This window comes from Miniopterus schreibersii (genome assembly GCF_964146895.1).
Source record: "Miniopterus schreibersii genome assembly, chromosome: 5".
Classification (NCBI taxonomy): Eukaryota; Metazoa; Chordata; class Mammalia; order Chiroptera; family Miniopteridae; genus Miniopterus; species Miniopterus schreibersii.
This window is the reverse complement of record NC_138106.1, coordinates 88,822,074-88,835,756: the sequence shown is the minus strand read 5'-3', so window position 1 is coordinate 88,835,756 and position 13,683 is coordinate 88,822,074. Positions and strand designations below refer to the sequence as shown.

Genomic DNA, 13,683 nt, shown 5'->3' with positions numbered 1-13,683 from the left:
GGGACTCGTGCCCGGCTCCCAGCCCGGCGCTGGATGTGCTGTTACCGCACAGCCCCTCGGAGGGCGCGGGCGTTTCTGGTCTCTGCGGCAGTGGCTTGCCCTCCGTGCTCCTGGCTGGCGTGGGAATGCACCTGGAAAGCAAGCCCCTACCAGCAGAGCTGCTGAGTCAAAGGGTAGGTGCACTTCACATTGTGGTAACTGGAGGCACTGCCTTCCGAGGGAGGCTGCACCGGTTTGCTTTCCAGCCCCAAAGTGTAAGGTCTGTCTACTTCACCACAGGGACGTGAGGCATTGTGTTCACAAGTCCCGATGACAAAGGAAAAGACAAACAATGGAGAAAAACTAAAGCCAAAGTTTAACAGGTGGCACAAAAAGGAGGCATTAATTTTTAGTAACTAAAAATGGAACAATCCTATTTGCTAACTTGATCTGGATTTGCCAGGGTATTTTCCTAGTATAACATCAGGCCCCGGTGCACCTGGTGACCTGCTGTGGCCCTGTCACTATGATCGAGGACAGCATCCCGAGGCATGCAGTCCTCTAGCAGCGCTCAACAGCTCATCAGATTCCAGCTAGTCTGGAGGATGTGACACAAATATCAAACTAAGTTTGCATTGAATGATTATTTACTTTGGAAACTACAGCTTTGGTCATTTTTGTCTTTTTTACTGATACTTCAAGCATTAGAAAGGCAGAGTTTTCAAGGACAGTTGTGCGTTTCCTGCTTCAACGGTGCTTGGACCAACAGGCACTCGGCCCATCCCAGATCCACCCTTCGCCACCCCCCCCAGCGTCCTCGGACATGTCAAGGCCTCCGTGACGACTGCATCGCTATCCCAGGTGCACCAGAGCTGCCACCAGGCCTTGGCGCTGCCATCAACCGCCAGGTCAACCCGAGGCTCTATGCGTCCTCCGTCTACTTCCTCCATCTCACTACTTTGACTGCGATGATGCGGCTTTGAAGACCTTTACCAATTCCTTCCTTCCCCAGTCTCGTGAGGAGAGGGAACATGCTGAGAACTGATGGCTGCAGAACCGAGGTGGCCGAATCCTCCTTCAGGACATCAGGAAACCAGACCTGACCCGGCAGAAGGGGCTGGATTCCATGGGGGGTGTGTTACACTTGGGGAAAAGTGTGGCTCAGTCACTACTGGACTTGCACAAACTGGCCACTGACAAAAATGACTCTCATTTGTGTGACTTCACTGAGACTCACTACCTGAATGAGGGGTGAAATCCATCAAAGAACTGGGTGACCAGGTAACCAGCTTGTGCAGGTTGGGGCCCCTGCGCCTGGCCTGGCAGAGTATCTCTGACAAGTACACCCTGGGAGACAGCGATGACAGCTAAGCCCTAGGCTGGGTCCCCAGAGCCCCGGAGGTGACTTCCTAGTCACCAGAGCAGTGCCTGCATGTTGGAGTTTCCTTTCCTATAACTTGTACCAAATCATCCACTTGTCTTCCGTTTCCTTCAAATAAAGTAATTTGATACCCCTCCCCAACAGAATAAAAATAAATAAAATAAAACAGAAAGACACAGTGTTGGGGTAAAAGAAGTCTTAGAGCCCACGTATAGCTCTCCTCCAACTCGCCTCCCAATTCTGGAATCCCTTCTAGTCAGCCAGCTTCTGTCTGTGTATTTTCACAGAGAAATACTTATTTCATCAGGGTGGGCTGTTCCACGGCTGCACAGTTTAGAGGTTAAAGGGATTCTGAGCCTTGAGCTGCCATGAGAAACCGCTGCTGGGCTTACATCCAGGTAGGGGTCTTTGTTCTCGGACGCAGCTCCCAGGGCTCTGTCCGTGGCTCTTCCCCAGGCTGCCGCCTTATTTGGCACCGTCCCTTCTCCCCAGGACATGATGACAGAGGCGCCATCTCACTCGCTTCTCTCCCCGGAACATGTTTCTGCGCAGATTCAGAGCTGTCAGGGAGCCCGGCGGGGCCCGGGCGGGCGGTCCCGCGCTGCCCCGCGGGGCAGGAGGTGCGCGGGGACGCGCTGAGCGCTCGCCGCCCACAGGGCCGCGCCCCACGGACACGCAGGCCGGGCGCCCCGGCAGGAGCCGCGCAGCCTCCGGGAGGAAGGCGCCTCACGCCGCGCCCCGGGGGCGCCCGCGGCCGCCACGCCCGCGAGGCCAGCCGGCCAGAGGGCCGGGCCGGGCGGCTGCGCTCACAGGAGGTAGAGGCGGGAGGGGAGGCCGGCGGCTGCCTGGGGCGGAGGCGGGTGAGGGGCTCGGCGTTCGCGGGAACGGTGCGTCGGGGCGACAGTGGGGGTGCGCGCAGTGCACCGAGCTGGACACTTACAAACGACTGAAGCGGGAAGCGTCACATTACCGGTACCGTACCACGACGGAACAAGCAGTATCCCTCCATGGCAGTGGCCCTGCGCACCTGAAGGGCAGCCGAGTGTCCCGGCCCGTCCCTAGACACCGCAGCTCGCTGCGGCAGGCCGCCCCGCAGTCCTCCCTCGGCCACGGCGGGCTCCCGGCCATCTCCCTGGACTCGCGGCGTCTGCCCGCGCTGGACTGTCCAGACGCTCCCAGCTGCGACCTGGGGCGCCGCTCCCGCCCCTGCCAGCTCCGGTGCGGGGGCGGCCCACTGCGTGCGGCTGTGCCCGCCCCCGCCCTCCCGCGGAGCAGAGCGGGCCTGAGCGCAACATGCTGCCTCTGTCTCCATTACTCCGAATATTTCTAGTATCTCTAATATTTTGTGGACTGTTCTCCTAAATGAACATCACAGTATACCTCGTTTTTTCCACATTTAACTTCTCCATTTTTCAGCACCAGCACCATCAGTGAAAGCTTGGTTGACAATGACAGGATGTTAGGTTTTCAACTGTAACAATAAAGGTGACACGAGCACTGCGATCACTCACAGAAGCGCCCCGTGTTCCCCCGACGCCAGAGAAGGGTGGCGGGGTTTCTTGTTTACCAGTGGAAGCAGCGCCACCACGTGGCAAAATAATGAATGACATTTGCAGTCCCTGGAGCCTGCCTGCACAGAAATTACACAATTCTTTTTTGAATTTGAAGATCTAATTGGCTTTATTAAGTGATTCATGAATTGGGCTGCATCCCATGTATCAACTATAGAAGGGCACTCTCAAAATTACACAGTCCTTGAAAAAAATTTTAAGTTGGGGTTGAAAGATTCATATTATTTCAAAACTTGTACAGAAGGCAGACTTTTAAATGTTTAAAATTAGCAAAATTTGCATTTTCTTAAAATAAGACATTGTGGTGAAGTTTCCATCCTGCTCTTGAGTGGCCTCTAGTGACTCCTGGGAGTTAGCCCCAGTGGGAAACTCTTGTGAGCAGAACACACTTCCTCAAAGGTTCCCCTTCTCCTTCATGAGGTCCTCCCTGACTCCTACACTGTACCCCTCCCTTGTGCTTCCCAAATCCTGCCTCTGATGTAGGGTTTATTCACTAACAAATATTTATTGAGTGCCTGCATGGTGCTTACTCCTTCTGGGCTCTGCAGATACAGCAGTAAACAAACTGGACTGAAATTTGTCTTCACTGATTACCTTCTGATTGAGACACATCTGTTTCCTTTACACCCTGTAAGGCATTGGAGACCTGCTTCACCCCACCTTCCCCAGAACCACACCATCTGCCTACTGAGCTCCCCAGTGATAACTTCAGCACTCAGCTGATCTGAGATGACTGTATTCATTAGGGCTATCCCCATGCCAGTTTTCTCGTGGGATCAAAGCTGTGCCTCTCAGCCAGGGACAAAATACAGAAGAAAGTTCATTTTAGGTCCTGTGGCCGGTAAATAATAGCCCTCCAGAGGTCCACATCCTAATCCCCAAAACCTTTGAATATGTTAACTTTCATGGCAAAGGGACTTTGTGGGTGTTATCTGGTTAAAGCTCTTGCCAGGGGAGATTGTCCTGAATCGCCAATGGTGAGCCCAGTGTAATCACAGGGTCCTTCCTAAGACGGAGGAAGTGGAGTTAGAGCCAGAGGGCAGATAGAAGGATGACACAGTTACAGAAGAGAGGAGATGCTATGTTGCTGGCTCTGAGATGAAGGGGACCATGAGCCAGTGAAATCTGGACTCTGGAAACGGCAAGGAAATGGATTCTCCTCTAGCCCCTCCAGAATGAACAGGCCTGCCTGCACCTTTGGACTTCTGACCTCCAGAACTAAAATAGTCAATTTGTAATACAATGTACATATATTACATGCATAAATATTATATATTATATAATAATATAAGCCACTAACTTGGTGGTAATTTGTCATGGCAGCAACAGGATGCTAATATAGATTTTTACCTGTCCTCCCCCTAATCAGCCCTCCCCACTGCCCACTCTCCCTGTGCACAGAGCAGGACACTTGTAATTTGTTCCTATTTTCCAAAGTCATGGAGTTGTCCTGGTTTCTCTTAACACAAGCCTATAACTGCTTCTCTAAGAGGGTTGTCTAACCTTCAGCATCCTTTGGCATATCCCAGAGTCCTTGAGTTTTCTATGAGAATTTAAAATTCTGTAATATTCAGTTCCACAGTTAGCTAAAAAATTAATATATAATTCAACCTAAAACCGAAAGGTCAGCCTCCCCCTCACAGGAACACTAACAGCATTCTCGTTAGACTCAGGAACAAGACAAGGGCACCATAAGCTGCGCTCTTACTGTCATGCTGAAGGGACTGGTGAGTGTCACTACACAAGAGGAAAACAGGAGATAGAAAAAAATGGGAAAAGAGGAGGTAAACTTGTAGTTATTTGTAAATGATGATTGTATACCTGAAAGTCCAAGAGAAAAAACTAAAAAACTATACAAATAATAAAAGAACCCAGAGAAATGGCTGGGCACAACACCAATGTCCAGTAATCAATATATAAAAAATTACTTAGGGCATGTAAATAATGGAAAAACCTATTCTATTCTAACAACAGAAACAATAAAAGGTAACAAGAAATATGCAAAACCAATATGAAGGAAATAAATAAAATTAACAAAACTTGGAGAAGAAAAGTATGCCATGTTCTTTGAAAGAACATGATAGGACTGTGGAAATAAAGCCTACGGTTTTAGACCACTGGCGCTGCAATTCTGTACAGGCAACCAAATAACATTGATAAGAGACAGTCTTGTTCACTTTTTCTTCCTAAGTTCATTCTATACCCAGACTTTTATATTACCTGGTCTTGTCTCAAGAATTCCAGTCTTCATGGGGATATGTAGGCCCCCACTGGCAGAGGGCAGAGCACAGGTTAAGTGAAGCATGATCTCTGGGTGGCGGAAGCCAAGCCCACCTTTGGACTGCCAGGCCCGGTGAGGCCTCCCTAGACACTGCCCTCTGCTAGACGTCATGACTTGCCATGGGCAACTTCAGTCCTCCTTTGTCACTAATGTGTGCACACGCACACTCGCTCCATCTGGACCATGCTAGGTTTCATTATCTTTTTTTTTTTTTAATTTTTTTTTTTTTTTTTTACTTCAGAGAGAGGAGGGGAGAAGGAGAGAGAGAAACATCAATGATGAGAGTCATTGATTGGCTGCCTCCTGCACGTCCCCGACTGGGGATGGAGCCCAAAACCCGGGCATGTGCCCAGACTGGGAATCGAACCATGACCCCCAGATCCATGGGTCGATGCTCAACCACTAAGCCACGTCGGCCAAGCTCATTATCTTATTGCGATAACAATTGCTACATAGTAAGGGTAATCTTCCCACCAGGATCATAGCTAAAATAGCAATTTTTATTATCTTCAACATGTCACTAGCCCATCCTTGGGCTATAGGCTTTTTGACATCATTTTTACTTGTCTCATTTCTCAGGTATCTGTAGTTAAACAAAAATGCCACTGCTAATTACTATTGTCAAAAGAACTCTAGATATGATAAGTCAGCTAGGTATTGTTTTTGGTAGGGTAGGGGAGAAAAGGGAGAACCTGCTGTTGTCACTGAAACCTTGTCAGGCTAGCTGTGTAAGGGTCAGGGGGCAATCAGGGTCCTCAGAAAGAATCTCCCATCCCACACAGACCTGCCCTCTGTGAGAGCTGGTCCTGGCTATTCCTAGAAGCAGCTAGGCTCTTCCCAGGCAGGACTAAGGCGGATCTTTAGCAGTCCCTCCCCCCTCCCTCTGTCTTCCTTCTTCAGAGCCTGGCACATGCTAGAAACTCGGTAACTGCCAAATGAACAAATGGATGGGACTGTGCTTTCACAAACCTATATCCCGAAGCCTAGAGAACAGGGAGAAGCTGCTTAAAAATTCTCTGGAATGAAAGTGCCACCAGGTAGGAGCAGTCAGTTGGCACAATACAGATTTTAGCTTTGGGCCCTCATGTTTAAGGTGTCTCTTTCATTCATTGTGTGTATGGTTAAACACGGCTTTTGATTAGCCTTTTCACTCCACCTTTTTCTCTCTCACTTACTTTAAAAGAAATCAATACATTTTGGGATGCCTTAAAGTATCTGTGGGCCCTAGGCTCAGAACTTGCCTTGCTAAATGAACTTTAGTTCTTGGTGCCTGGGGGACTAATTGTTAAGTGTTTTTTTGTTAACCCTCACCCGAGGATATTTTTCCCATTGATTTTTAGAGAGAGTAGAAGGATGGGAGGGACTAGGAGGGAAAAGAGGAAGAGAGAGAGAGAAACATTCATGTGAAAGACACATTGATTGGTTGCCTCCTGCGCCCCTACCAGAGCCGGGGACTGAACCTGCAACCCAGGTACATGCCCTTGACTGGGAATCGAACCCACAACCCTTTGGTGCTTTAGCCAATGCTCACCATTGAGCCACACCGGCCAGGGAAGATAGTTAAGAGTTTTCATCATCACCCTTGGTAAGACTTAAGTTTGTACATGAGAAATATATGAAAAAAAAAAGGGGTTCTATGGAAAGGAATCCCAGGGTGATCTGATCATAAATTCCTAACTGGGCAGGTCATGGTGGGCAGTCACACCCCAGACCTAAAACTTTAGTGAAAGGTTTTAAGCCAGCCCTATCCATTGTTCTCGTGCATCTAGATCAGGGGTGGGGAACCTCTGGCCTTGCCAAGGCAACTGCAGCGGCATCAAAATTCAATAAATCTAGGAGCTTTTTTCATAGCTAATTTTTAAGTTGATAATTTTGTATGTCCCTCGAATATTATAAATATCCAAATGGCCCTTGGCAGAAAAAAGGTTCCCCACCCCGATCTAGGTTAACACACCAGTGAAATACCCCTTAAAGGGGGTGTTAACCCTCAAGAGATCACATAATCTTGTTACTATCCTGTAATCCAATTAATTCCTGCAGAGCTTTCTCTTACCTCCACGTAATCTTCTTTACATCCCCTTCTTAAGCTCAAATGCAAAACAGAAGCTGCAAAACTGTTATTCTCAGGAGCATTTGGGATCTTGCTCCCCAGCTTATGTCGTCAATTAGGCTCAAATAAGCTTATAAAAATTCTTTACAGATTGGGACGTTTCTTACACCGACAAGTAGAAGACTCATCTGGCTGTGGGCATTTATTTGTTCACAGCATGTGTGTGGTGACAGCTTGGTGAACTGGAGTGCCCAGCCTGCTTTCCAAGAGGTCGCTATGGCTTGTTGCCAGACTTTCCCATTTTTCAAGAAAAGTTGGAAATCCTGAGTAAAAAAAGTAAACTTTCCCAATTTAAAAATGCCAACTCAAATTTCAAAGAAACAAAAATCTCCCTGCTCGAGGCAAGCAAAACCCCTGGGCAGCTGCATTTGGCACTGCTCTGTGGTTGGTGTTGAGCACAGCTGCAGGGAAGAGCCTGAACATGTGGCAGGTGTGGGGCAGAAAAGTGGCCTGGTTTTAGTGTGACTGTGAAAAAGTAATGCTAATTGCAGTAAGTTGTATGATTTCCTTGCTATTTATGTGTAGTCCCTCGGCAACAGTAATTGTGTCTAATTAAAAATTTCAGATTCTGTAAAAATTCCACTTGTATATTCATGCTCTCTCATCCTCCTTAACTTCTGGTTTGAGTAATAGGGCCAAGACCTCATGACTTGTATGTATCCAGGGGGAGTGCTCATTGTTGTGACTGAGTTTTTAAAGTATACTTAATTAGGCCTTAAAAAAGGCCCATGCATTACTTCTAGTCAGGCCACATTTGTCTGACTTCCTTTGGGGCTTTATTGTATGAAGAAGGGAAGACGTCTGCATTAACTCCACTGAAGGAAAAGCATGCATATATTCAGTTAGAGACAAAGTGAGCCTGCAGCACTGCCAGAACATGGCTAGTACAGCCAGTCCCACTCCTCCCTTCATCTCCGCTGATTTTTTTTTTTTTATCCTCCCCAGAGGATATTTTTTCCACTGATTTTTTAGAGAGTGGAAGGTAGGGAGGGGGAGAGAGAGACATCGTGGTGGGAGACACATGGATTGGGTGCCTCCGGCACGGCCCCAGACCGGGCCTGGAATCTCAAACCCGCAACTCGGGTACAAACCTGCCCTCGACCCTGACCGGGAACTGAACCTGCGACCCCGCAGCGCGCAGGCGGCCGCTCTAACCACCGAGCCACCAGCCAGGCCGGACGACTTCACTTCCCAACCCTGGACTGTAAACAGGTAATTCCGATCTAGTGTGATGAGCATCTTCAGCCGGAAAGCGAAGGCTCCTGCGGGTCAGCAGCAGCCTCCACTTAGGCGCGAGGGGCGGGGGCGGGGGCGGGGGCGGGGGCGGGGGGGGGCCGGGCCACCTGCAGGAGGGTCCCTGAGACGGGCCGCCCTGCCCAGCCGCTGTCGCGATCTTCCCCTTACCCACCCTGCCTGGCAGGTGCCCCCCGGCCACCCCTGCAGGGCCGCAGGCTGGGTCCAACGCCCCTCTCCCCTTTCTAGGCTCAGTCTACTCCGGTACCTGGAGCAGCCCGCGAGTCTCCCGCAGGGCGGGAGCTCCCGACTTGGTGGCGCGGGTCCGTCCGAGCGCAGGTCCCGCTCCGCCCCGGTTTGTGCTCCGAGCTGCAGAAAATCCCGCCCGGCGGGTGAGCGCGTTTCTTCTTTAAGGAGGCGTCCCCCGCACTCCGGGAAACGGAACCGGCTCGCACCCACCAGGGGCCCGCGCTGCCCCCGAGCCAGCGCGGGAAGTCTCCCAATTCCCCGCCCGGCAGCGCGGCCGCCGGGAACCCGACCCCAGCGCGCGGGCGGGCTGGCGGCGCGTGCGGGGGGCGGGGCGGCGACGCCGGAAGTCACGTGCGCACGAGCGCGAATCCCCGCTCGGCAGTTGATTCTTCAGCCTCGCCGGCGCTCGGGCGGGCGCCGCCAGGATCCCCTCTCGGCGCTCGGCTCGCCGGCGCTGCTGCCGCCGCCGAAGGAGGAGCAAAACTCAAGATGGCGGACAAAACGCCAGGCGGCTCTCAGAAGGCCGGCTCGAAGGTAATTTCTCGGAGGACCCCGTCGGCCAGCGAGTCTGTCCGTGGGGTCGGCGCCTGCGGACGCGCCCGGTCGGCGGGGGCAGGCTGGCGGGGGCGCGCTGCGCTCGCGATGGCGGGCTGGGGCCGGCGCGCCGCGGTGCGCAGGTTGGAGGCCTGGCGTCTCCCGAGTCCCAGCCCGCACTCGCTCGGGGTCGGCGGGCCGGGCGTGCGGGGCCGCAGGGGAGCTCGGCCCGCGCTGGGCGTGGGCGTGGAGTCGGGGGAGAAGACTGGGGCCTGAGGCGGCGGAAACGCGCCCGGGGCTCACCTGGCTGCGCCGAGGCCGCCGCCAGCGCCCGGCAGAGGCGGGAACCGCTTCCCGGTGATGAAGTCCCTGCCCCGCTCTCTCGGGTCTCTGCTTTTGGACCTCACGCGTCCGGCCTCCCTCCGTTCCCTTCCCGCCCTCCTGGGAGTAAATAACCCGAGGGACGGCAGTTGTGAGCGGAGGAGGGGTGGAGGGCGCGGGCGGCGGTGCGGGGCCGCGCAGCCGTGCGGGCCGCCCCGAGCTGCCAGCCGGGCGCCCGCACGTGCTCTCCCGGGAGGAAGTGCGGTGAGCGCCGGGAGGGCGCTGCGTTCCGGGCGGCATCCTCGCGGCGCGGGCTGCGGGGCTGCGCGGCCGCCTCCGCCGGGGCTCCCCGCGGGGCGCGGGCGCCGACGCCGCCGGGCTGCAGGGCCCTGGGTGGTTCGCGGCATCGGGTCCTAGTTGCCATCTTGGGCGGGTCATTGACTCGTTTTCTCTCGGAGTTCCTCGTCTGGAACACGGTGTGAAAAGTAATGGTACTGCCCGAAGCAGCTGTGAAACTTTTGGTGGTGGCGTAAGAAGTTGTTTAACACCTAAAGGCTCCAGGGGCTGTGCCGTCCGAACGTGCGTGGGACTGGAAGTCGCTTTATTAGGAAGTTCAGTTAAGTAGACCGGGCGAGCCTTGCGTTTACAGTTCTTTCTGGCGAACATAATAGTTTTTGCTGTCTCAGTTTCTAATAAATCATAATCTTATGCCATTTGGTGAATGATATTCATAATTAGTTCGTAATTAGAACGGCTTTACCAGACATCCTTTAGTTATGTGAAAACGATGGCAGAGGGCCAGTTTTGGCTGCTTGGCATTGTGCATTTACTCTTCGTCATTTTCTCCCTTACCCGGTACCTTTCTCCTTGGGCAGTAAGGGGATAGCTGGGTACCCGACTCTACCCACGTCCTCTCAACAGACTCAAGACCAAAACAGCCTTTCGTACTATCCGGAACTGTTACTAAAGCTAGCTAAGTCCGTAATCACGCATAAGCGTCATAATTTTTTGTTTCTTCTCAAAATAGTATTTTAAGTATCACCTTTTTTGAGACCTTGGATACATTGAAAACATTTTAATGTCTGTTTAGTTTTCATTCTGTAATAGTACTTATCGTGGTAGTGTGTGTGTGTCTGTTACCTGTAATTAAATCTTTGGATCTTCCAGTAATCTTTTAAAATATATTGCTTTAGAATTAGAGTATCATTAGTTGATGCCATTAAGAAATTTTCTACTGAGGCCTGTAAAAGGAATCAATGTTTCAGGATTCAAATGACATTGACATGATTTTCTCTATTAATATGAAGGCTGCATGATGCTGAAAGATCTTGGATTTTGATAACAAACCAGATTTGGATTCAGGTGCTGCCTTGGTAATTATATTTGCAGTTTTAAGGCCGATTTTGTATAAACGTTTTTTTAAAACTGACCTTAGAGAGGGATGAAGGGGGGATGGGGAGAGAGGGAAACATAGATGTGAGAGAGATAAAGCAATTGGTTGCCTCCCAAATCCTTGACCAGGGGCTGGAACCTGCAAAGTGGGGGTATCCTGAAGCCCTGAAGCTGTCCAATCCGCAGCGCTCCGGTGCACCGAGGACGCGCCCGACGGCTGAGCCGCACGGGCCAGGCCAGGTGTCATGAACTCTTAAGTCTGTTTCCTCTTTTGTAATATGGATACAATCCCCTTTTTACGGGGTCAGTGTAAGGATTGAGTTAATGTCTATAAAGTACATAATATTAGTTCCTTTCCCTTCTTTTTATCCTTAGAGGAAATTAAAAGTACTTTTCAAAATGTCAGGATAACGTCTAATACTGAGATTTAGAATCTTAAGTCGTTAACTATCATAATGACTGCCCAGATTGTTGCTTTTTATTTATTTATTTTTATTATTATTTTTTAAAATATATCTTTATTGATTTCAGAGAGAGGAAAGGTGAAGGAGAGAGAGAGATAGAAACATCAATGATGAGAGAGTCATTGATTGAACCTGGGCATGTGCCCTGTTCGGGAATCAAACCCTGATCCCCTGGATCCTAGGTCGATGCTCAACCACTGAGCCATGCCTTACCCGGCTGCTTTTTATTTTTAACACAAGTCGAGAAATAATTCGAGAGAGGGTCAGATTATTTTGGCTAATACTACAGTGTTTGGAATTTCTAGCCTTTGATCTCTGTAGTTTGATTTCCTTTCCTCTCCAGGCAGCAGGTGAGTGACATTCTACAATACAGATAGAGTGAAGAGATTCTTCTGTTTCATGTTCATTCTTCTTTGGTACTTTAATTCCCATTGATTTGGGAGGGGTGTTTGTAAGTCATATTTCTAGACATTGAGGAAATTTTTAATTTAAAAATGTACAATATACAAGATTTTTCCAATCAATAATGGCGAAATTGTTTGACATGTCTTAATTATAGAATAAAGAGATTGTGTTAGATAACCTCTACAGTTTCTTCTAGCTTTAAAAATTACATTTTATGTATCATAGTCAGATGACTTACCTTTATGTGTAGTTGTCCCCAGTGAAGAGATCCCGAGCCTTTTTATTTTCTGTGGAATTTTGCTATGCGTTTAATTTTAAAGCCTGACAAACACAGAAATTCAGTAAATGTTTTAGGAATGAGCTAAAATTTTCCTATGCATTCTTTTTATTACCAGACTAAAATGCACTGTTGGAGAAGGGTGTTGATGCCATATTGTTATTTTAATCTTGGGAGGAGAGACAGAGAGCCTATAATTATTTGCTTATAAACTTGTTAAACATATTTTCTTAGAATTTATCAAATTTTTATTTTGATTTCAAGAGTGTTTTGTTTTCTTGCTCAGCAATAATGAGGATATGAAGAGAATGTGGTACTTCCTTTGCTTCTGCATCTCCTGTGCTGGTAATAGTACTAATATCGAATTGTGTGCCGTGTTATTGCACTCTAACAATGCTTATTTTTTGCCATATTGTCAAAAATTGGGTTAGATAGGTAAATAAACAAAGAAAACACTGCTGGCTTCCTTGACATTGAGTGCTAAGTTGGGAACAATTTTGATCGACAGCTGGTTTAACCAAGTATTTCACTTGTAAGAAATAAGGAAAATGAGGATCCATCCAAGGCTTGTGATCCTTGGGTATTTATTACTGCCTATGTACATGGTTTTTTTTGTGGTGCCTGAAGATATGTAAGATTTAAATATGAAAATCTCCAAGCAAAACACAGATCTTGAAAATTAGGCTTTTCATAGTTTCCAGTTTTAGTTTAAACTGAATTTTTTAAAAATATATGTTTTTATTGATTTCACAGAGAGAAAGGAAGAGGGAGAGAGAGATAGAAACATCAATGATGAGAAAGAATCAGCTATCGGCTGCCTCCTGCACGCCTCCTACTGGGGATTGAGCCCATGACCCTGACCTGGACTCTAACTGTGAACCTCCTGGTTCACAGCTGGACGCTCAACCACTGAACCACACTCACTGGGCTAAACTGAATTTTTATTATAATGTGGTCATAACCTTATCTTAAAATTTAGGGTGGTTAGTTTTATGTGTGGAAGGTTGTGTTTTTGGGTGGAGAGTGGAATTATGAACTTCCATTTTCTTGATTAGTGCTTTTTAGAAACTTGAGTTTCTAAAGCTTTGTTTTTCCTGGAAAGTAAACCAGTGAAAGATACCCATTTACCTTACAACATCCCACTTGGGATGCAAGCAGACTCCTCCTGCCTTTCTAACCTTTTTTACAAAGAGCATCAATTTTGAAATAAAAATAAAAACTTGCTACAGAATGGTAAATGCAAAACATTGATATCACAGGTAATTTGCCTCTTATGTTATTATTAAGTACCTTTAACATTTTATTACACACCAGCTGTGTGCTAGAGGAATTTTGTCAAAATAACCTTTTTGAAAGCAAGATACATTTGCCTATAGCACTTGAGACTATTTGGTACTGTTAGATGTCTCTTCTTTGAGGAGTTAAATTTTTTTCACTAGGCCCTTCCTCAGTTTAGATAAACTGCAGGACGTTCAAAATGTAGTTA

General features: G+C 48.8%; 1 protein-coding gene and 1 pseudogene across 6 annotated transcripts in view; both read left to right on the top strand.

Moving 5' to 3' along the window:
- The first annotated feature begins 596 nt into the window (after positions 1 to 596).
- Positions 597 to 1,414, top strand: LOC308557523 (ferritin heavy chain pseudogene; annotated as a pseudogene). The gene has a single exon. The product of its transcript is annotated as a ferritin heavy chain pseudogene (transcript).
- Positions 1,415 to 9,180: 7,766 nt separating this feature from the next.
- U2SURP (U2 snRNP associated SURP domain containing) overlaps positions 9,181 to 13,683 on the top strand; it is a 52,393-nt gene continuing 47,890 nt past the window's right edge. For all 5 annotated transcript variants that reach the window (XR_013998830.1, XM_081137856.1, XM_081137857.1 and 2 more), the window contains exon 1: positions 9,181 to 9,338. Coding sequence is in view for 4 of the 5 variants with exons in the window: in XM_081137856.1 (XP_080993982.1) it covers positions 9,294 to 9,338 (45 nt within the window). In the remaining variant the exon portion in view is untranslated. The remainder of the gene's footprint in view (positions 9,339 to 13,683) is intronic.